The sequence below is a fragment of the Motacilla alba genome, chromosome 5, assembly GCF_015832195.1.
Source record: "Motacilla alba alba isolate MOTALB_02 chromosome 5, Motacilla_alba_V1.0_pri, whole genome shotgun sequence".
NCBI lineage: Eukaryota > Metazoa > Chordata > Aves > Passeriformes > Motacillidae > Motacilla > Motacilla alba.
The window spans coordinates 28,108,838-28,129,355 of record NC_052020.1 but is presented as its reverse complement, the minus strand read 5'-3'; the positions used below and the strand labels follow the sequence as shown (position 1 = coordinate 28,129,355).

The 20,518-nt window shown below is 47.2% G+C and overlaps 1 protein-coding gene across 9 annotated transcripts in view; it reads right to left on the bottom strand.

Moving 5' to 3' along the window:
• SLC8A3 (solute carrier family 8 member A3) overlaps positions 1 to 15,206 on the bottom strand; it is a 121,588-nt gene extending 106,382 nt beyond the window's left edge. For 5 of the 9 annotated variants that reach the window (XM_038139554.1, XM_038139555.1, XM_038139556.1 and 2 more), the window contains exon 1: positions 15,082 to 15,206. In XM_038139554.1, the coding sequence (XP_037995482.1) occupies positions 15,082 to 15,176 (95 nt within the window). In that variant the 5' untranslated portion in view covers positions 15,177 to 15,206. Of the gene's footprint in view, positions 1 to 13,728; positions 14,302 to 15,081 lie in introns of those variants that run through there. The other 4 variants (XM_038139559.1, XM_038139558.1, XM_038139557.1 and 1 more) reach the window with 4 other exon arrangements.
• Positions 15,207 to 20,518: the final 5,312 nt, after the last annotated feature.

Here is a 20,518-nt window from a genome sequence, read left to right as displayed (position 1 = left end):
ATTCTAGCATGGTAAATGGGTGTTAATTGACATAACAACTTAAGTCTACTAATTTGTTATAGAAATGCTGCAGTGATGATACATTTGGTGATCCCAGGGGCCGGCCCAAGCAGAGCACAAGTCTGTGTACAGCTAGCAGCAACCTCCAAAGACACAACTTGCCCTAGGGAACCAGTCCATGCTGGTTTTTCTGTATTTTAGTATCCATGATGCTCCTGGAAAAGCAGGGGCATAAATAGCTAACCCATAAAGATGCCTGTAATTAATTGTCCCTTTCCAATACCTCACTGACTGCACTTGACTGGCCAGGCATTTTATTTCCTTGCTCACACCTGACCTGAAGAACATCTGTATAGGAGAGACAGATATACCGGGTAGCAGAGCTGCAACACAGCTCTGTAAACAGACATGCACAGGAGGCGGCAGACGCTGCAGAAGCCTCCAGTGGGCAGCCACAGCCACTCTTTAAGAGCCATCCTTATTTATGGTGTGTGGTAGCACAGCCTCCTTCGGAGCCACGGTGTGTTCGCTCTTCTGCTCCCCGTACACATCCATGTCTGAGATTCCTCAGCCTGGAAGACAGCAAGAGTTGCTCTCTTTTCCCCCAGAACCATAACTTCTTTTCCATTCAAACCCCAAAACCTAGTATTTAGGCTGACATACAGATTGGTAGTGGGCAAGCTCCTGCTTAAAAGGCAGTATTATCTGCTCAGATATAGATGAGGGTTTTTTCTTTTCATGAATATTACACAATCTCACTTTTGTTTTTCCAGGACTTTCAAGCAGGCAGTTCACAAAGGCGGTAGCAGGGATCTCTAGAGGCAATCTACTTCAACCCCCTGACTTAAATAGGGCCACCTAGAGCCAGTTGCCCAGGACCACATACAGCTGGCTTTTGAATACATTCAAAATACATTAAAAAATATATTTGAGAATATTCCAACACAACATCTTCAGTCAGCCTGCGACCGTGCTCAGTCACCTGCATAGTAAGAGACTAAGAAGCACTGCTATGGGATCCAGGCCTGCTTGTGACCACCAGATCCTGCTGTTAGTGCACAGGGACCCAGAGCAAACTCATCCTGTGTACAAAGTGCACTGGAGCTCACTGCAGTGCCTGGGTGACAACCACCTGTGCATTTGGCAAAAAGTCACTGTTGTGGCCTTTCAGAAGTCACTGAGAAGCCTCCTTTGCACATTTAGAGGCAGACCTTCAAGGATCAGTCTTTTCACCACATTTTGAGGAGCTTCTAAACACAGTTAAAGCCTTCAGGTGCTTGTATCCCATTACAGGTGAACTCCCCATTCTTCCCAGTGACTGAATGGCCCCAAACTGAGAGGGAAGGTTCAGCCACATTCTCCAGACTCTTATGCTCATGATGTGAAAAGCCCAGTGAAGACACTGAAAATCTTCACTTTTAGGTATAGGAGGCTGAGGGAAATAAAGAAGAGGAATTACTCGGCCACCCACTCGGTGGTCCCCCTGCCTCTTCCATGGACTGCAGCTTAAGGAGACAATGTGGAGCACATGACAACACACAGGGTTGCACCAGGCTCTGGTTCCTCTGCTGCAGCCTTCAAGGCACTGGTTTCATCACACTGTGTTGCTGGTTTATAAAGAGTAGTGAAGACCATTTGGGGAGCAGTAGGGGAAGGGGAAAAACATTTCAGCAGTGTGAGGAAAACTTCTTGTCAGTGAAAGACATTTTATGTACTGCCTGTGGCAGCACACAGGGTGTGTTATTTACTGCTCCTGCTTCATAGACATATTATGCTGCTGGTTCAGGTGCCACCATCAGAGTGCAACTTATCACCTAGTGACTCACAGCATCCTACAGATGACAGCAGCAACTCTGACATTTCTTTAACATTCTGGTGACAGATCTGCAACTGTTACAATTAAAGACTCTAGGATTTGTTGTCAACAGCGCACTTGTGCTGCCGAGCCCATAGTTATTTGCACACAGAGGCAGGCTGAATGGTACATAAGGAGAGAAGAGGTGTAGTAGTCACATCTCATCTTTAGATCCAGAGTTCGTTAAGAAAAACACAAGTTTGCCAATAGAAAACACCCATTTGAGGCAAACAAAAACCACATGATGTGCTGGATTTGGTGCAGCAAGTAGGCAGGTAGGGAGCCCTTAGCCACCAGCAAGCCATGCTGAGTGCTAATCACAGGAACTGGGGCACTCACAGTTCCCATCCTCTGAAACAGCCTGTTTATTTCTTAACTTCTCCTTCAAGGAAAAATAAAAACAAAATTTATTACTTTTTTTGTCTATATGTAGCAAAAAAAAAAAAAAATCACATCACACAGAAGATGTCACATCACATAGAAGAGAAATTATAGGTTACACTTCAGAAAGCATCTTTACTACTGCAGCAAAAACAAGTGGTTGTTGTCACATTAGAAAAGCCCTTACCCTAATTAGCACAGATTTCATTTATTTCAGAGTTAGCTAGACCAGAGACAGAAGAGCTGCCTGGTCCATGCCCCAGGGACTTCCACTGCCTTCCTTCCCTTGTGACCATTATTTCCTAGTACTTTGTCCAGCTGAGTTTTAAATTATCCAAGTGATGGCATTTCCACAACTTCCCATAGAGACTCCGCCATGATGTAATTTATCTTGGAGGCTTTAGCCGTCTTCCTTATATTTAGGATGAAATTAAGAAAATTTATGCTGCTAGTTCTCATTATCATGTCCTTGGAGCACTCTCAACCATTCTCCTCCCTGTCTGAGATTTACATGCTTCAGATACTTGTAAATAGCTCTTCTCCTCCACAGCTTTTCTTTGGCCAAAGCACACAAATTTATTTTAATCTTTATAAATTAGCCCAGGCTGCCCTTTAATCATTTATCTTCATCTCCTCTTGATTCTCCATCTTCGAAGCAGTCAGAAGCAGACGGATGTCTGGGGGAGCCATAGCTCAGTGCCTGCTCCCACCAAAACCAACAGCAGATCTGCCCTCTTTGGAGCAGGAAAGACATGCCTGGGCAGTGAAAACTTGACTCTCAGCACTGCTGTACAGCAGGTTTTCACAAGATACTGGACTGTTACAAAGGTTAAATCAAGACTGATACACAGAAACTCACTGCGTTGCTCACTTCTTAAGATCTCTCCACCTGTTTGCTATGCGCCCCCAGCACGGTGGGGCTGGCGCCAGGAGCAGAGTGCCGACTGCCACGTGCGGAATGAAAGCAGAGATTTCCAGAGTTTCAACCAAAAAGTCAAGGTCTCCAGCTGAGATGTGGGAAATACACTGTAACACGCCCACTGCTTCTGCAGATCTGAGCACAGCAGGAGGCATGAAAAATGCACTGAGCTATGGGTTATCCTCAAAATACCTCCCACTTCACTTGGAAGGTGCCAAAACCTGTAAATTCACCCAATTTGAATACAGTTATCAAATAAGATTCCACACAGCACCCTCACCCTTTACTGCCATATATCCCCACGTCTCTCTTATTGACAATTTAGATATCTTAATCCTTTGGTGTTTTTTCAGCTGCTAATTCTGCAACTGCTTTAAAAAAATAAGCCCTCGCATCCGTGATGATTAATTCATTCTTCATAAGTCCAGGCTGTTTATTGCTCTTTGTTCATTTCTGCACTAGCTGTTTACAGATTCTCTTTTAATACTAGCTCTGTTATTTGCTAGAGACTCAAGTCATATTTACCATATGGTAATTGCAGAGATGACATGGACAACAAACAGTGGAAGCTGAGCCGCTACGGCAATTACAGTAAGTGGCAGCAGTCTCCAGGCTATCTGCTGCCCCACCTCCATTTCTTCCCTCCCCACCCTCTGATGGCTTTCCCTGTGGGCTGTATAAAGCCATATGCCACTCTGATCTCTACAGCAAAGACAGGCAGAAATTTGTTCTTCACTACAGAATTACCAGACAGGTTGATTCACCTTTTTCCTTTCAATTTGTGTTCCAACTGCAGGTCTGCCCTCGCTGGCTGGCTGCCCCGCTCTGCCCTGCCAAGGGCAGGTAATCTGAAATATTGTCTGGAGCTAGACACCCTCAATAGCCACATTCTTTTTTCTCACCATTACAGCCTCACTACCTTCCTCCTCTGCCTCATCCATGGTCTCAGTGTTTCTCAGATATTCCCCCAAAGGAGTTGCAAAGGACCACATTTCAAAGGGTGGTTAGAAGCTTAATGGAGCAGCTCCTTTTAATCCACTTGGACACCTGGAACCCGGTGAAATCACAGATTTTCCACTGGACATCTAAACATGATTTAAAATTCCTGCAGAAAATCAATCAGATAACTGTGAGAGACTACTGCAGTTTTCTCCAAAAAAAGACATGAGGTTATTTCTTGATTCCTACCAAGAGCGTCAGGCAGATTCCATACCCAGATGTCATAGGGCTAAGCCAGGTAAATACATGACTCGGTCCATTAAGAAGATGCAAAAAATCAAGATTACCTGTATGCGTTTGCCAGCTTGGGGGCAGTGCATACAACAAAGCACTTTGTTTGAAAAGGATGGGACTCCTCCCCTGTGATTTCCAACACACCTGCAATGATACTCTCCCAATTCCCAGCAGTCAGCAAGTCCTAACTTAGATACCAGTGCAGAATACTTGAAAACTGGATGCAGGACATTATGTATCAGAAGAATTTTCTAGGAACATATAGAATAATCATACTGTTGTTTATCTCCAAAGTGAAGAAATAGCATTCTCCCGGTATTCAGAGCACTTACTTTCGCCAGCTTCCTCCCCTTGACTCTCCCCTCTAAAAGCCTGTTTTTACACAAAGTCATCTTAAAAACTAGAACTATCTTTCCAGCCTAGTCAATTTGCATACCATCAGAGGAGGGCTGGCAAGAGAGAAGAGAGACAGAGTATTTAGGACCAGATTTTCTCTGGCGTAAATCAGCATAGGTCCAGTGAGCCCAAGTCAGCAGAGCCAGCTTACTCTATTGAAAGAGATGCCTTAGGAACTTTGGCAACGTTTCATACAACAGAAACCTTCAAAAGGAAAACCTAATCTATTTCTTCTTCAGAACCCATGTCACACACAGCAGCTGGGGGGCATCTTCCTACTTCCTCACAACTATATTCCTGTCCATCCTGCCCTGGTTCCTCCCTCCTCCCAATACTCCATGCTGGCCCCCAAATCTGCCACAACTAGTCCTGCCAACAGGAGCAGCAGCTGAGTCATGGGAGATGACCACTTCAGCCAAATGCACTGAAACCAGACAAGAGAAGGAGAATATTCTCCTTCTCCCCACAATCCCAGACTGCAGCACACAAGGCTTAGAGTCTCTCCCCTCCACCATGTGCCCACTGTCAACTTGGATCAGCACGTGAAGTGCCTCATCCTGGAGGTAAAATGACAGGAGTCACTGCCTTAATGCATGTGCTCAGATAACATACTCATTCCATGCAGCACTCACTGTAGAATCTATTTAAGTCACCAGGGCAAAAAGAGAGGACAGCTTCTATCCTGCCACCGAGGGGCACAGCCTCCATTATGGATCCTAATAGTCCCATATCTCCATCAGTTTTACTCAGGAGTTTGAGTCCCCTTCTGGGACAGCAAAAAGTATTTTTTCATCCTTTTCTGCAAAGAAAATTCAAACTGAGATGCATTTAACTTGCTTTCAAGTCCAAATCTCTCCTAAGACCCTGCTACAGTAAGAAAATTGCAGGGTCCTGCTCTTGCTGCAAGTTTCAGTGAAGGACTGACTTGAGCAACAGCTGAGGCAGGAATAAACAGCCTGTTTTCACACCCTTACTCAACACTTACTCCCTACCCCTCCTGCCTCAGCCCAGAAAGCCTCTCATGCCCAACCATATTTCTGTGGTGGTGCTCTGAACCGAGCTCATCCTGACATTGCTGATGACAGCCACTCCTGTCATCTGTCACAAGTCACAGTCAAATATTTTGCCAAACAGAAGCAACAGTCCCCCAACACCAGCAAGTGAGGAGCAATGGATAGGAAGAGTGTTATCCCAGGCAGAGCCACCATTAGTGCTGCATTCAAATCAGAGACATGAACGGGTAAAAGAACAAGCACAAAACATCTTTGATGGTCACTTTTCAAGACAAAGCCTGGAAACAAATCCATTTTGCAGTGGGAATTTAATGAGCAGACAAATGAATAAAACGGGTACTCAATGAATTTGAGGCCTGTATCAAAACAACTCTTCACTCTACAGCCATAGAAATATTTCTGGATTGTCCCCCTGACCCCTCCTCCCACAGCACCCTTGAGGTCTTTCTAAACCCAGCTACCAAGACCACCACAATCAATCCCTTCATCTGGGTTGACTGCACCAAGCCCACCAGAAGCCCACTAGAAGCTGTTGGCTCCCATACAGATACTTGCAAATTGTGACCAGACCACCTCTTCATGTTCTCTTTTCAACAGTAATTAGATGAGGTTTCTGGAATATTGCACAACCCAACATAACTCCCACAGCCCCTCCCTCAGCCTTTGCTGGGAAATTAACTTTGGTCTGAGGGATAGAGGTGGTCAACCAAGCCAAAAGAAGCTTGATGCTGGGAAGCTAGGAGGCATGGAGTCTTTGAGGGAAGTCAGGAGCTGGGGCAGTTACTGAGACTCATAAAGAAATCTATATATTTAAGAAGGAAAAGGCCACAGCTGGGGGAAGGAGGGGTGTTTGTGACTCATTAGGACGCACAAACAGCAAAGAGATGGATCTAAACAGGCAGCAGGCAAGCCAGCAGATTTTTGGAAGTGACGTAGGTGCACCAAGTGCAGTGGAGCATCTTCTCACCTTCAGTCTCCTGATGTGATTCCCCAGAGGGAAGGCAGCTCCATCATGCTCTGAAGGTTAAGCTGTGCCTTCTGCCTGGCACAAGAGCACATTGCAGCCAATGGGTAAAACTGCCTACCTACTTAAAAGCAAACCCCAACACTGCCAGGAGGGACAGGCTTTATTTTTAGCTGGGACACCAGCAGGGTCACTGCTGGTGCTGCATTTCCCCATGGAAGCCAGGGTTTCATGAAGTGTGCTGTGTGCGCAGGGTCACTGCAGGGGAAACATCTGTCAGGTCAGCTTTGGGGAGATGGATTATTTAAGTTAAGAGAAGAGGAAACATTTACTAGAAGAAGTGAACCTGAAACTACTCTGGAAGGTTAAAGTGAAAGGAAAAATGAGGCTTGAAAAGTCAGAGTGGGTGGTAATTGGTGTGAGGCCAATGTCCAGTCCACCCATCTCCAAAATTCTCATACAGGAGAATACCTGATCATGGCTAACTCCAGCAGCATTCCCCTGCTTGCCTCCTATGACACAAGCTTTGAAAGGCTCATTCTTGTCTAGGGGCTGCCAGAGCAAAAGTAGCAGCAATAAGCATAATAAGTCCTTACCCCCCATCAGAATCCTTCACAAAGGAAAAGTACACGGATACTTGCCCCACACTTGAGGACAGCAACACTGAGAGCTCCACCTCACTCGGGTCCCTGGGTCCTCACACAGGGCCCTGTCAGCACCAAGGCCAGCAGCCTCCCCAGGACTCACACTGGCCAAGTGAGAGACTCTACACTCAGCACCCACAGGAGCACACGGCAGCAGCACAAACTGAGCCTGCCGCGGTCCCATGGGGACAAGGAGTCAGGTCCTCCCTTGCTCGTGGGTTTCGTGGGTGCAAACCTAATAAAACAGTTGGCACTGCTCCCACTTGCACTGTCAGGGAATGCAGTCTGGAGGCTTCAACATGGAGAGATGTCTGTTGATGAAGTGGTGAGTGCTAGTGTGAAGCTTTCAAGGGACTCGAAAGAATTGAGAGCAGAGGGGAAGTTCTCATTTTATTCTCTTCTTGAAAAACCTGAGTCCATTTGGCATGTTGCATCTGAGAAATAGCTTGGCCTAGACTCTGATTTTTATTTTTTTTTAATCAGGATCAACCCCTGTGCATGTTCTTGGGAAGATTCTCTATTAAAAATTATTTTGTATTTTTTCCTGCTTTTTGTGCATCTTAATAGCTTAAGAAGTGCTTTGCAGACCCCATCACTCTTAGATTCTTTGCAACTAATTTGCATTCAGCACTATCCGTTTCATCAAGCACAGACTTCAAGGCTGAACCAACTCCAAGCCTTAACTGCTGCAGGCAATTCAGGCAGAAGCTTCACAGGTGGAAGCAGGGATTCTTAAGCCAACCTGAACATTTTCCATCTCTGGTCATTTGTTACCACTCTGCTCTAGCTCTCCCCTTTTTATTGGTATAACTGTTTGCATGGCTAAGGCATGAATAAGAACCAGGAATCTGTCTGGCAGAAAAGCAAGCAGAATCCACCACCTGGACACATGTGCCACTGGGCCAGCATCCTATAGGGGTGGGACAGGAGCAGAAACAAGCAGCCAGGGTGGGAAAGCTGTAGAAAACAAGGCCCAGATGACAAGTGTGGCAAGTGCATCAGCTGTATGTGCAGAGGCAGGTTTGCCTCTTGCAGCAGTGAATCCTGTAACACCTCCTGGACCATGGAACAGCCTTGTCCTGCAACGCAAGGGCAGAGACATATCTCTGTCTCCATTTTTCCCAACTAACATGTGTGTTCAAGAGTCACTGCCTAATCCCAACCAAAACCAGAGAAGAGGGTAAAGGTGCTTATTAAGATGAACTTGAAGCTCAACATCAAGATACTGCTCCCCAACAAGGAAGGCCTCCCTCAAGTTGGTAAACCAAGACATCCAAGTCTTAATCACCCAAAACAATTTTTCCTGACAGTAAACAGTATGGAGAGAAAAAGGACAAGTTCTTCAGACCTGAAGCAGTATCCCGAGTACCCTTGCCTGTGCATGGCAGAGGCAGTGCTGCCTTCACTAATTTGTGCGCAGGAAGCTGTGGCTCTGGGGCAGTGGTGGATTTCACAGCCTGCCTAGACTCTGACTGACTCTCTCCTAGAACTACTCACATTGAGGTGAGCTAGGAAACATCCAGAGTGAGCTGCAGCCTGACTGCAGAGTGAGGTGCAGACATGCTGTAACCCTCTCTGCTTCTGCCCCTACTCCGGGGATGAAAACCAACTTTCACCAGCATGCAGAATATGAACGCACTGGCAGGGCACCTTCTGTTGTCAGCACTGGAGTCCCACGTTCACTCCTGGACATGTCACCTTCAACACAACCTCAGCAGTCAGATCTAAGTGCCCTCTTGCAGGTACATCCCTGCATCACTACACTTCTTTTGATTAAAACTCTATTCTGCGATGCTGCTGCTTGCTTTGAGACAGCCTCCAAGTACCAGCCTAGGAGAGGGGAGGTGAAAACAATGGCAATGCAGTCTCATCTGTCTGTGGTTCCTAAAACTCTTTGGCACCTCACTGGTTGCAAAACATGCCCAGCAGCATAGGATATTTAGTATTTCTGATTGCTCTTGACCTGGCTGTCTCTGCTGCTGTCCTGAGTTAGGAGGCTTAGGTAAAAAGACAGCAGAGTACAGGAAGGCAGCAAACAGAGCAAGCTCATTTTTGTAGCCTTGAAATAATCTGCTAGTGAATGGAAACAGAAGCTTCTCCCTAAATCTGAGTGCTCTGGAAGAGCTCCCTGTTTTATTATGATGGAAAATCCTCATTGGAGTGTTTCATTAGAAAACAAGCTGTCATAAAAGAAATGTTAAGAGCCCTAAGCTCCCTTCTCTCCCATGATGTCAACTGTCAGAGACATCAATGACAGCTCGGCTGTGTGATCAAAGGCTCCAGCAAGCAGATTTAAAGACAGAATTACCAGAAAATTGAGAGTTGAAGGAGCATAGGGGCATGATAATCACCTATTTATAAATGGGTCTTATGGGGCGAACTAATTACTTTATGATGCTGTACTGCAGGAACAATGGCACCTGGGTCTCACTGTGACCCTGCCAAGATGGGGTGGTCGTGCTACCTTCAGAATGGCATGACACATCCCTGCCACCTCCTGCTTTGTTATTCCTGCAAAATCCTGTGACAGAAGTGCCTCGTGGGGAGGTTGGGAGGCTATCATGGTGAGCTTCATGCACTCACATCCATAATGGCCCTCAACCACAGCTTGCAGCTTAAAGCATTAAGGCAGAGGGGAGGCAGAGAAGCCAGCAACAGTCCTCAGAAGCCCACGGAAGCTGCAGGAAACTTGAGGTGGTTCCTGGATCTTATTCTGCAGTTAAGCAGGGACATGACCAGGAGCCTCCTCTTCAGCCTCAAACCCCATGTCACTGAAATCTGCAGATTCAGGACCATAAGCTCAGCAATACAGGTATTTTAAAGGTTCCCCAAGAACAGCTTATCATCTCATGTATTTCTCAATGCATGAAACTCTTCAGGACAAAGACTGTCATTTACTAGACATCTGTATGGCACCTGGAAACATGGGCCCCCGACCAGGCTGATGCCTTTAGGAGTTACCATTATCTAAACAGTAAATCAACAATAGCATTAATCTATGCCACAATACCTCAACACAGTGGGTGATGGTAGATGGAGCATCACAACTATCAATTTCCTGGCTTCAGAGACTTTTCTTCCCTATTAAGAAGATGTTTTTGTCATTTTAATTTAATTTCCTTCACTTTTTTTTAAAATATAGAATTAGAAATTACTGCCTGGTTTATAAAAAAAAAAATTGGCCAGCAATCAAAGCCATCTTTTTAACTGTGAAGCACATGAAAGGCATCTGAAACATGACAGCAACAAAGAACAAGGAACTATTTGTCAACGCCACTTGGTCATTGGGGAAGCTTAGGGGAGGAGACTGATGCTGTTTGTTTAAAACAAGCAAACAAAACCCTGACAGACAGACCATTTATCTGTATAGGGCTTCACTTGAAAATATTGGCGAAGGGAATACATCTTCACTTGATTTCTAATAAAAGTGCTGACACACGCTGTTGTGGCCTTGCCCTGCCTTGGGGATAGAGAATGCCTCCCACAGGAAAGACCCTTTAAAAATTAGGGATTTGGCACAACACATCAGCACGTCACCCTAGGCCCCTAGCAATCTCTCTACCTGTCCAACCTGCAACACCATAGCATCTGCTAAGCTTGGACCAGCCTCCTCTGACTTCAAACCCACCAGTTTCAGAGGAAAGCAGAGGAAGCAGGAAGGGTGGATTCATCCGTGGGTACCTCTTTCCTTCCTCCAAGCCAGCCAAGCTGAGGAGCAGTGCCTTGAGCATCCTAGGATTGCCATGCAGAGCAACTGCCCATGACTCCCAACAACACAGTGTGCTCCAGTCTGACTGGATCAGACAGGGCAGCTCCTGCTCTACACTGGCCCAGCAAGAATCTTTGGAGCACAGAACGGTGCATGATCCAGGCTGTGCTGAGTACTGCTCCACATGTGCTCTCCTGTTCTGGGTGCTGAAGACTGCTTCCCACACTGCCCAGGGCAACAGAAAGGACTATTCCCACCTGATGATGGCATCTGCCATCCCAGGTGCCATCCTGTCAGGTGGCAGCTTTGCAAAGCAAGAGCAGGATCTCTGCAAAAACAAGTGCAGTGCAGAGGCGTGTTAGGATGGCTACATATCTGCCTTCCCTCTCACACCCTGTCACCCACTAGTTATTGTAACTATATCCTGACCAAATCCCCATGCAGGAAGAAAAATACCATTAATTATACAAACGAAACCCAGGACCTGAAATGTGCCTAGCAGCACACTGGAGGTATGCAAAAAACCAGAAGCTTACTTGCATTTCCACTGCCCTTACTTTAGGACCTCAGCAGTGGGATTACTACAGCCCATCCTACCTTGGGCATTTGAGCCCAAACTACCTACTTATTAGAGCAGGACTCATATTTGGCTTTAAGGAAAAGAAACCAGACTGCTGTACCGCATCTTCTGTCTAAGGCTCTCTATACCCATCAGTCGTCTCTTTCCCCACACTGGTTGATCATACACCCTTCTATTTACAACACGGGGTAGCCAATTCACCTCGTGTTGTACGCTCATGGCAGAACTGGGGGCTCCAGGGCTGCTCCCACTCCTCCCCAGCCAGCCCTCGGCATCAGCTGGACATGCTCTTCTCCAAAATCACCACTTCTATTCAGGAAGCAAGTCTCATTCCCATTGAACACAGAAGCACAAACATTAGCACCAAATGGGACTTCCTCAGCTAAACCATGACCAGGGTAAACAAATGCTTCCAACAGCAGTGGATGGAGCAGGATTAGGGACCACCTAGAAATGCTGGTGCTGCAGGGGAGTGATGCCTCTCCCTGCTGCACCAAACCTACAGAGCACCTTCAAGGCCTCTGTGTCCCCCCAAGCCAGGTCTGCTGTCCTGGGCCTCCCACCAGTCTCCCAGGGACCACGAGATGTGTGCTCCAAAATAGGAAGGTGCTACCGACCGTTACCTAAGTCTTCCAACCCTGTCATCTCCAGAAATAAAAAAAAAAGCAGCTCCAAAAAAAATCACTCTTCTGTCTTATAAAGAGATGTGTGGAATCAAAGGAACATATAAGCATGAAGAGGGGGGGGAGATGTGTGTAAGGCACATCTTTTCACCCTGACTGTCCCTCCAGCATTTCCCCCTAAATCTGAAATAGATTTTTAGGGTAAAATCCCCAGAACAAGCCAAGGAACAACCCAAAAATTCAGGAACCCAACCACTAAACCACAGCTCCATTGGAGGGGGCAGAGGGGGAAATGGCCATGCTTCTGAATGGTCACATTTTAGAATAACACTTAAAAAAACCCCAAAACCAACTGCAATGGTTTCATCTCTCAGCCAGGGCAATCAATACTTTAAACACAGGTGAAAAAACACAAAGCTCTGAAGCAAGGCTGGGAGACAGGTAGAGTGTAAAACCAGCCCACATTTGGGTCAGCTCTCATGCGTGTGCATGTGTGTGCGTAGAGTCCCTGTCCCCCTGCCGTGGGGGGCTGCGGGCCTGCCGGCGGCCCCGTGCCCTATTTAGGGCAGCGCCTGGCGCAGCAGCTATATTTGACACCCGGGGTAAACAAGCCGGCCCCGGCGGACGGAGCGCGACAGCTGCCCAGGACGGCGGCCCCGGCGCCCCCGCCCCACGGCCGGGGATGGCCCGGCCCGGCCTCTCCCGGCGGAAGAAAAAAATAAATTAAAAATAAAAAGGAAATTTAAAAGGGGGAGAGGGGGAGGCATTATAAAAAAAGGAAATTTATAGCACTGCATGAGAGCCGCTTCCCCCGCCCGGCAGCCCCGGGCAGAACCACCCCCCGGGCTCCCCGGCATCCCTGCGGGCCGCGCCGCGCCGCCGAACCGGGGCACCCCCGCCCGGCGGCGGGAGGGATCCCGGGGCGGCCGCGCGCGGTGCCGCGGGACCGGGCAGCTCCTGCCGCGCACGCCCCGCCGGAGCCCGCCCGCTCCGCCAGGCCCCGGCCCCGCAGCGCCCGGCCCGGCCCGGCGCCCCCTCCCCGGCGCGCATCCACCCCGCAGCGCCCGCTCCGCGCCGTAGGAAAAGCCCTCCCTCCGCAGCGCACACACACACGCATCCCCCCTCACACTCACACTCACACACACACACACACACACACACACACACGGGCACGGAGCCGGGAAAGCCGGGAAGACAGCAGGAATGAAGCAAGCTCCCAGCGCCTGGGCAACGCTAATTCCCCCCGCTATCCCGGGAAATGAGCCTGCAAAGAGCTCTCGTCCCCCCACCCCTCAACACCCCCCGCTCCACGGCCATTCGCGTGCAAGGCATGGAGCCCCGACTGGCAGCAGGACACCTGCCCGCCAGCCTCGCGTCTCCCACGGAGCGGGGGTGGCACCCCCTTACTTACCCTTTCTGGCGGCTTTCCTGACTTTTTTTTTGGAGGGTCGGGCTGGGGGATGGGGAGGGGGGGCTCCACTGGGTCCCCAACACAAATCCTTCCGGTTCCTAAAGGGAGCTCATCGCATCTCCCGGTGATTCACCGACGGTGTGTGCGGGTACGGGGGGGTTCGCCTTTGCATGTCAGTCCAAGTTGCCTCGCTCGCTACAAAACCTGTGCTCCCTTTTGCAGCTGTCAGGGAGAGCGGGGAGGTGCATCTGGAAAAGGGGGGGGGGGTGGAGGTAAAATGTTGATAAATCCACCAGCCTTGATCTTCAGCTCCGTGCGGTGGAGTTTGGGGAGGGAAGGGAGATTTGGCGAAGAGGGAGGAGGGCGCGGAGGACGGAGATGAATGGGAGGGGGAAAGAGAAAATGGATTGTACCCCAGATTGCCACTGAATCTGCTGGGCTTCCCCCGCTCCCGCGCTCACACCATCGGGGCTCGGTGCAGGTTTCCCAGCATTACGGTGCACGGCAAAGCGCTGAGCCTGATTTCTGGGAGCCAGCGAGGTTTGCACAACTGCAGCAAGAAGCCAAATCAAAAAGCCAATCTGCGAGCCTCCAAACTCCACGTCACCTATCAGCTGGGAGCGAGCGCTGCAACAGAATTACAAGCCATGCATATTTATTCCTCTGAATCCGGGGGGGATTTTCGGATCGTTTAAAGCGAGGCACGGTGAAACCAAGGCAAACCCTTTCCAAAATAAATAAAGGCAGAGCACGTCTTGCATGTAACACGCACACACACACCTCTACGAGGTCTCCATCGGTATATATAGATAGAGATATACACTCACTGAGCGGGGATCACTCCTGTACCATCCAAGTATATTGACTTGACTTTGTGTATTTCAAGCAAGGGGGGGGGGGGGGGGGGGGGGGGAAGAACATGGTAGTTGAGCCTCAGAGAAGAAGATATTGATTGCATATCTGAAATTTAAAGCATCTGCCAAACACTCCTGAGAGATTAAATATAGGCAATGTAATTACACAGCCTGAGTCGGTCCTGGTATCCATTTGAAGCTGCATGCTTTAGTTTGTGCTTGCGGAAACCACCCTGTTATTTTTTAACCAAAGTAAAATAACAAGTTGTGAGACAGCAAGTAATTTTAAGGTAAAAAAATACACATTGCCTCCAAAGTTGCTATTTGACTTTGGCAGAAGACTGCTGGGGGCTGGTTTCCAGGACCATGGAACAAAACAGTACAGTTACGCCTCACACAAGACACATCATGGTATTTGTACATGTTTGTCTCCCCCTTAGGATCTCCTCTGCTTTTGCCCCAGCAGCTATGGGCGGATATGTGCCTCCAGGACACTTACCTTCTGGCAAGGTTTCTCACTTCTTTAAAGACCAGGTATTTCGAGGCAACAATCCCTAGCACCAGGCTATCCTGCCAAAGAATGGTCTGTTTCATCCTCCAGGGAGAAGCTGTCCCCAGTCTGTTTGTTCCCAGTGACTCCCCATATCCCCTGAGGTGATGAAGGCCCAGAAGCTTTCTGATGAGACCTGAGCACATGTGCAAGTGCAAACCATCCCTGTCAAAAGCAGCTGAATAAACGGCAGTGAGAAACCTGAGCCCGAGTCCTACGCTGGGCAAGAACTTTTACCTCAGCCAGGCACAGGCAGCAGATGTACAAAGACGGAAGACAAGAGGGCAGACAGTTACCGAGGGGGTGACCTGTCTCAGAGTTGCACAGGCTTCATGCTGCGAAAAGTGGATACGAAAAGCTGCAAATGGGCTGTGGTCCCCTGCAGGACAGCACAGACCACTAAGGCCCTGAAAGTCAGCTGATACATTCCAGTTAATGCTCCATAATAGTTATGGCACCGTAATAAGAGCAGCCCCTGGCCCCACACCTCAGCACAGAAGAGATTCAGAGGCCTAGAAGAGCAATTATTCATTCTGGTCTGGCTACTCACTGTTATTATTTAGAACAGGGCATGGAAGTCCAGGACAGATGCATAGCAGGAAGAGGCACAAGAGGACAGATTTGCTGCAAGTAAGTACAAGATGGTGGTAGAAAAGATGATGGCAGAACACCTTGTGGGTCCCAGACTCAACCTTTTATCTCCCCAAATGCCACCTGACATTCCTGGTGTCCTCAAATAACCCAGTAAGGCAGCTTGCCAGGTAGGAACATGGTAAGGGATGCACATGGGCCACAGACATGGCAAGATCCAATATATGCAGAAGTGCCTGACCTCAGGGTGCTGGCCAGCCCTGCACAGGGCTGCAACCCTGAATGATGCTCCTGTGTGATGTTGGGGAGGGGAAGGGCTTCCCAGTGCCTGGGGGAACACAGGCACATGTGCCTGTGTGGCCCGTGGCATTTATATGCCCAGCAGTCTCACCCGAGCTGCAGAAGAACTCTTACTGACATCAACACATAGCACAGCATCAGTGGCTGAAACCTAAGACTGTGTGGATGCAGAGACTCTGGAACTGGCCAGTGTCACCTGATCTCCAGGTGGCCACCTCCAAGCCTCACACCCCTACCAGGGAGGACAGCCCCAAGGGTGGCTGCTCACCAGTCACCCCAACACCAAGCAAAGGGAACGGCCCCAGCTGGCACAGGGAAACTCTCCCAACCCATCTCATGCTCACTAACCCATGCCCAGCTCATTATCAGGCAGTTCCAAACAACTGCTTGTGTTTAAGGCTCAGCAAGAGTGGGTCTGGAGCTGAGGAACTGCAGTACAAAATGCTCATCAGCAGCAGCAAGCCCGGGGGCAATACACAAATTTACAGTTGACAATAACTTAAGACAGACAGAGCTCTTTATGGTACACAGATGTTTCATTTCACCTCATCCCAGTACATAAAATCATGCTTAATACATTTAAGAAATGCTCCCAGGCATTTCCCTCTTTCCTTCCCTTCCATATGGACCTAATCTTATGTTGCTCAGCACAGGCAAAAAATTTTCATCACAAGAGGGAGTATATGAAATTTTTTTTCTCCTTAGTCTTAAAGGTGTGCTTGCAAAGTAACCTAAGATGAAAGCAACCAAACTGTTTATATAAAAATACTATTTAAATTTTTTTTTTAAAAACCCCAAAACTTCACAAAAAACCAACCACCTCTTGGTTATATTAGCTTTAACAATTAAAAACAGGGCATTCAAATTCCTGGGCTGTTTAGCACAATCTCACTAAACAAGCACAGACATTAGTTTTTAATGACTAGCAAGATCACTTGATATTTGAAGTGTTACCTAAGGACCAGAGCTAATGGTTTTAAACTGACAGAGGGCTGATTTATATTAGATATAAGAAAGAAGTTTTTTACAAAGAGGGCAGTGAACTACTGGCCCAGGTTGCCCAGAGAGATGGTAGGCATCCCATCCCTGAAAACATTAAAGGTCAGGTTGGATGGAGCTCTGAACAACCTGATATAATTGAAGAAGTCCTTGCTCATTGCAGAGGGCTGGAACTAGATGATCTTTAAAAGATCCTTTCCAACTTAAACTATTGTATCATTCTAACCCAAAACCACTGGAATTCTACCAAACAGTGGAATATTAAAAGAACACAGAATGATTAGGGTTAGAATGGACCACTGGAGGTCATCTGGTCCAAGCTCCCTGCTCACACAGGTACCCTAGAGCACATTACTCAGGATTGAGTACCGACAGCTTTTGGATATCTCCACAAACTCTCTGGGCAACTGTTCCAGTGATCAGTCACCCGCACAGTAAAGAAGTTCTTCATAAAAGTGAGGGGAGTTTTCCGATGAACAATCAGGACCTCAAAGATTTCTCTCAAACCTGTCTCCAAGCTCTTAAGATTTGAAGCAGAACAAGAAATGGAGGCTTTGCTCTTCCTTTCCTTGCCCACCTAAAACTAGAGAAGATTTTTTAAACATAACCCATAGTTTCAATATCCCATGACTTCAGCCTTCTGCTGGCAAACATGCTGATAATAAAGATGCTGACAGCAGAATGTACTCAACAGCAGTGCTGTTGTTAAAGACAATGCGCATAGCAGGCATTGACTTGCTCTGCCAGGGCAATAGCATCTATTGACATAAAAACCTGCCAGCGTCCTACAAGTTCCAGAGGAAACTCTGTGAGTGTGTTAGCTGAGTCTGAAAGGACCTGTTCTTTCCCCTTCATTCACCAGCTATGCACTTCACACAAACAGACAAGAATTTCACATCTTATGGAATGTATGAAATTTCACATCTTTGGATCGTAACAACCAGTTATCATCCAAAATTTCAGGTGGATAGGGCCATATTATTGTTTTATTATGGCAGACATGACAAGCTGTAGGTTTGGCTCTTCCTTGAAAAATTTCTAGCTGAGCAAGGCTTTAGGAATTGCTCATACTATTGCTGTGCTGCAATCTTTTGGCCCTTGGCCTAATGATCCAAGAATTTGATTTAGTCTAGATATAAGAAAAAGCTAACACTGTATCAGCCCTTTTTCCTTGAATACAATCAGACTAACTGCTGCAGACCTCAAGTTTGTACAAAAGGGCTTGGCACAGCCCCCTTCTCTAAATCAAGACCTGATCTTGGTGAACCTGTTTTGTGTTTTAGGCTGTTTTTCCATAGCTTTGCTTTTCCTCCCTCACCAGCTTTCATCAGGTGCCGGCTCACATTTGTGTCAGAAAGGATGAGATAATGTGACATTTTATTAATATGATGCATTTGCAGAGCCTTGAAATGAAGTTTTAAATCTGAGAAAAAATTACTTTCTGGGCAAAAGAGGAAAGGAGCCACAGTGTAGAAAGCAGCTTCAAGCCTATCCATGATTACAGAGCGAATGAGCTCAGTTCAAATGTAAAGTTCTTTATTTTTTCCTCCTATGAAAGCCTGTTTTGCAAACATGGTTAGAGCCCTGAAAGCCAAGCTGGGCTTTACACGCACAACAGCACGCAAATTCTTATCAAACAAGTCATGGGACACCTGGGACAGTCCATGCACTCTTCATGGCATTTCCCCATAACCAGGGGACAATTCCTCCACAGGTCCTAGCAGACAGGGCTTGCCACAGATGGGTAAAAATTCTTTGTCTATCCTTTGTACAATGCTCAGAAAGGAGAAAACTTTGGGTTTAAACTTTCCGACCCACAGATGTGTCTGTGACAGCTGTAGGTTGCAATAAGATCCTCTAGCCTCACTGCAGAGCTTCCCGAGAGGTTAAGTCTGGGGTCAAAGTTCCCTCCTCAGTTCTGGCTTACAATGAAGGGCAATTCTTTGTGTGGTCATCTTCACAAATGATTGCAGAGTAATGTAAAGACAGCCCACACACAGGTGACTGATACCACAAATGTGTCCTGGCCTGGGCTTGCCAAGGGTTTTCTGTGCAAGGGAACACAGACCTAAAGAAATTTTAGGCAGCATTTAGACACCCTGCAGAAACCCTCAAAAAGTAAAAAACCTAACTAAGGATAGCAACCAGCCACTGGAAGTTCAGGGCAAGTCAAACCCTTGAAAACTTCTGATGAGAAGTGGCATCTTCCAAAGACTCTACCTGACAACAGAAAATGAGGGTACACCTCACAACCAGATTTTAATCATGGTGGAATCTAGGACATGTGTTAATTCCAAAGTTTTTCATTTTGGCACTAGCTTCAAAAACTGTGTTGATCCATGGTACATGGAGGGACCACTGTATTTTGCAGAGAAGTGGACATCTGTAGTGGAGCATACCCTCTGCTCAGGACAAACACCCTGAGGCTTGGCAAGCCAGTGTGTCCTGGCGCAGGAAACAAGACTCATTCAAAGGGGATTTTCCCCACATTTTAACTGCTATCCATGGGAGGTGGTCAGAAGGACCTTCTTAGCTTGAGGAACTCTGAGATTTTCCTTATTTTTGGTGTCTGAAAGCAATGGCTTAATAGCAACTGTATTACAAATTAGGTTATATGTTTTTGAGGGCTTTTTTCCAGGAAGCACCAAAGGGACTCTGGGGCTTACAGCATCAGGCTATGTGCCAGGACAAGGGGCACTTTCAAAAAGGCCATTTCAACTGCAGCGACTACTAATGAGCAACCAGCACCAGCACGGCTGGAGATACAACCCTTTTCTCAGTTGCAGAAAAAGAACATGAGGCTCAGATCACAGCAGTGGATTGGATCTCCTCCTACCCCACTCTCACTGAGGACCAAGGAACCTAGCCTTAGAGGAAGACATTTGGTATGACAGAAGAAACCAACAAATAGTAAGATGGCAAGAGGCCTGTAAGCACTTCAGCAAATTCTGATGGATTCCCACACGTGTCTTACAAAGCGCAGAAGAGGATTTAGAGCACAAAGTTGTCAATTCATTTAACAGCTTCCCAAAATAATTTTGAATTCAAAAAAATCAATGGGAAAAGTTCATATTTCATTGATTTTGAAACCCAACAAAGACAAAAATCAATTGCACCACCACCACCACTCTGGTTTCCCTGTTAAACACTGGCACGAAGGTGTTTTTTCCTTCTTCCTGCACCACGTGCTGGCTAATAGTATGAAAAGAAGAAAAAAAAATATCTGTTTTTCTTAAACTAAGCCAGTGCTTCATGGAGAGGATGATTCACAGTGATTCTAGAGCAGTAGCTGACGCTTCAGCCATGCACAGCACACAGGCTGGTTTTCTTACACCTCTTTCAAACTCTTCCTTCTGCATCCTGTGCCTTCACATTCTGGGTAAATTACTCCCTGGCCAGCCTGTTTGCTAACAGGTTAAAACTGTGCTGTAATGAAATACATTTGGGGTTATGTTATATGGTGAATAGCACATCAGTAGCAAGAGCATGTAATCCA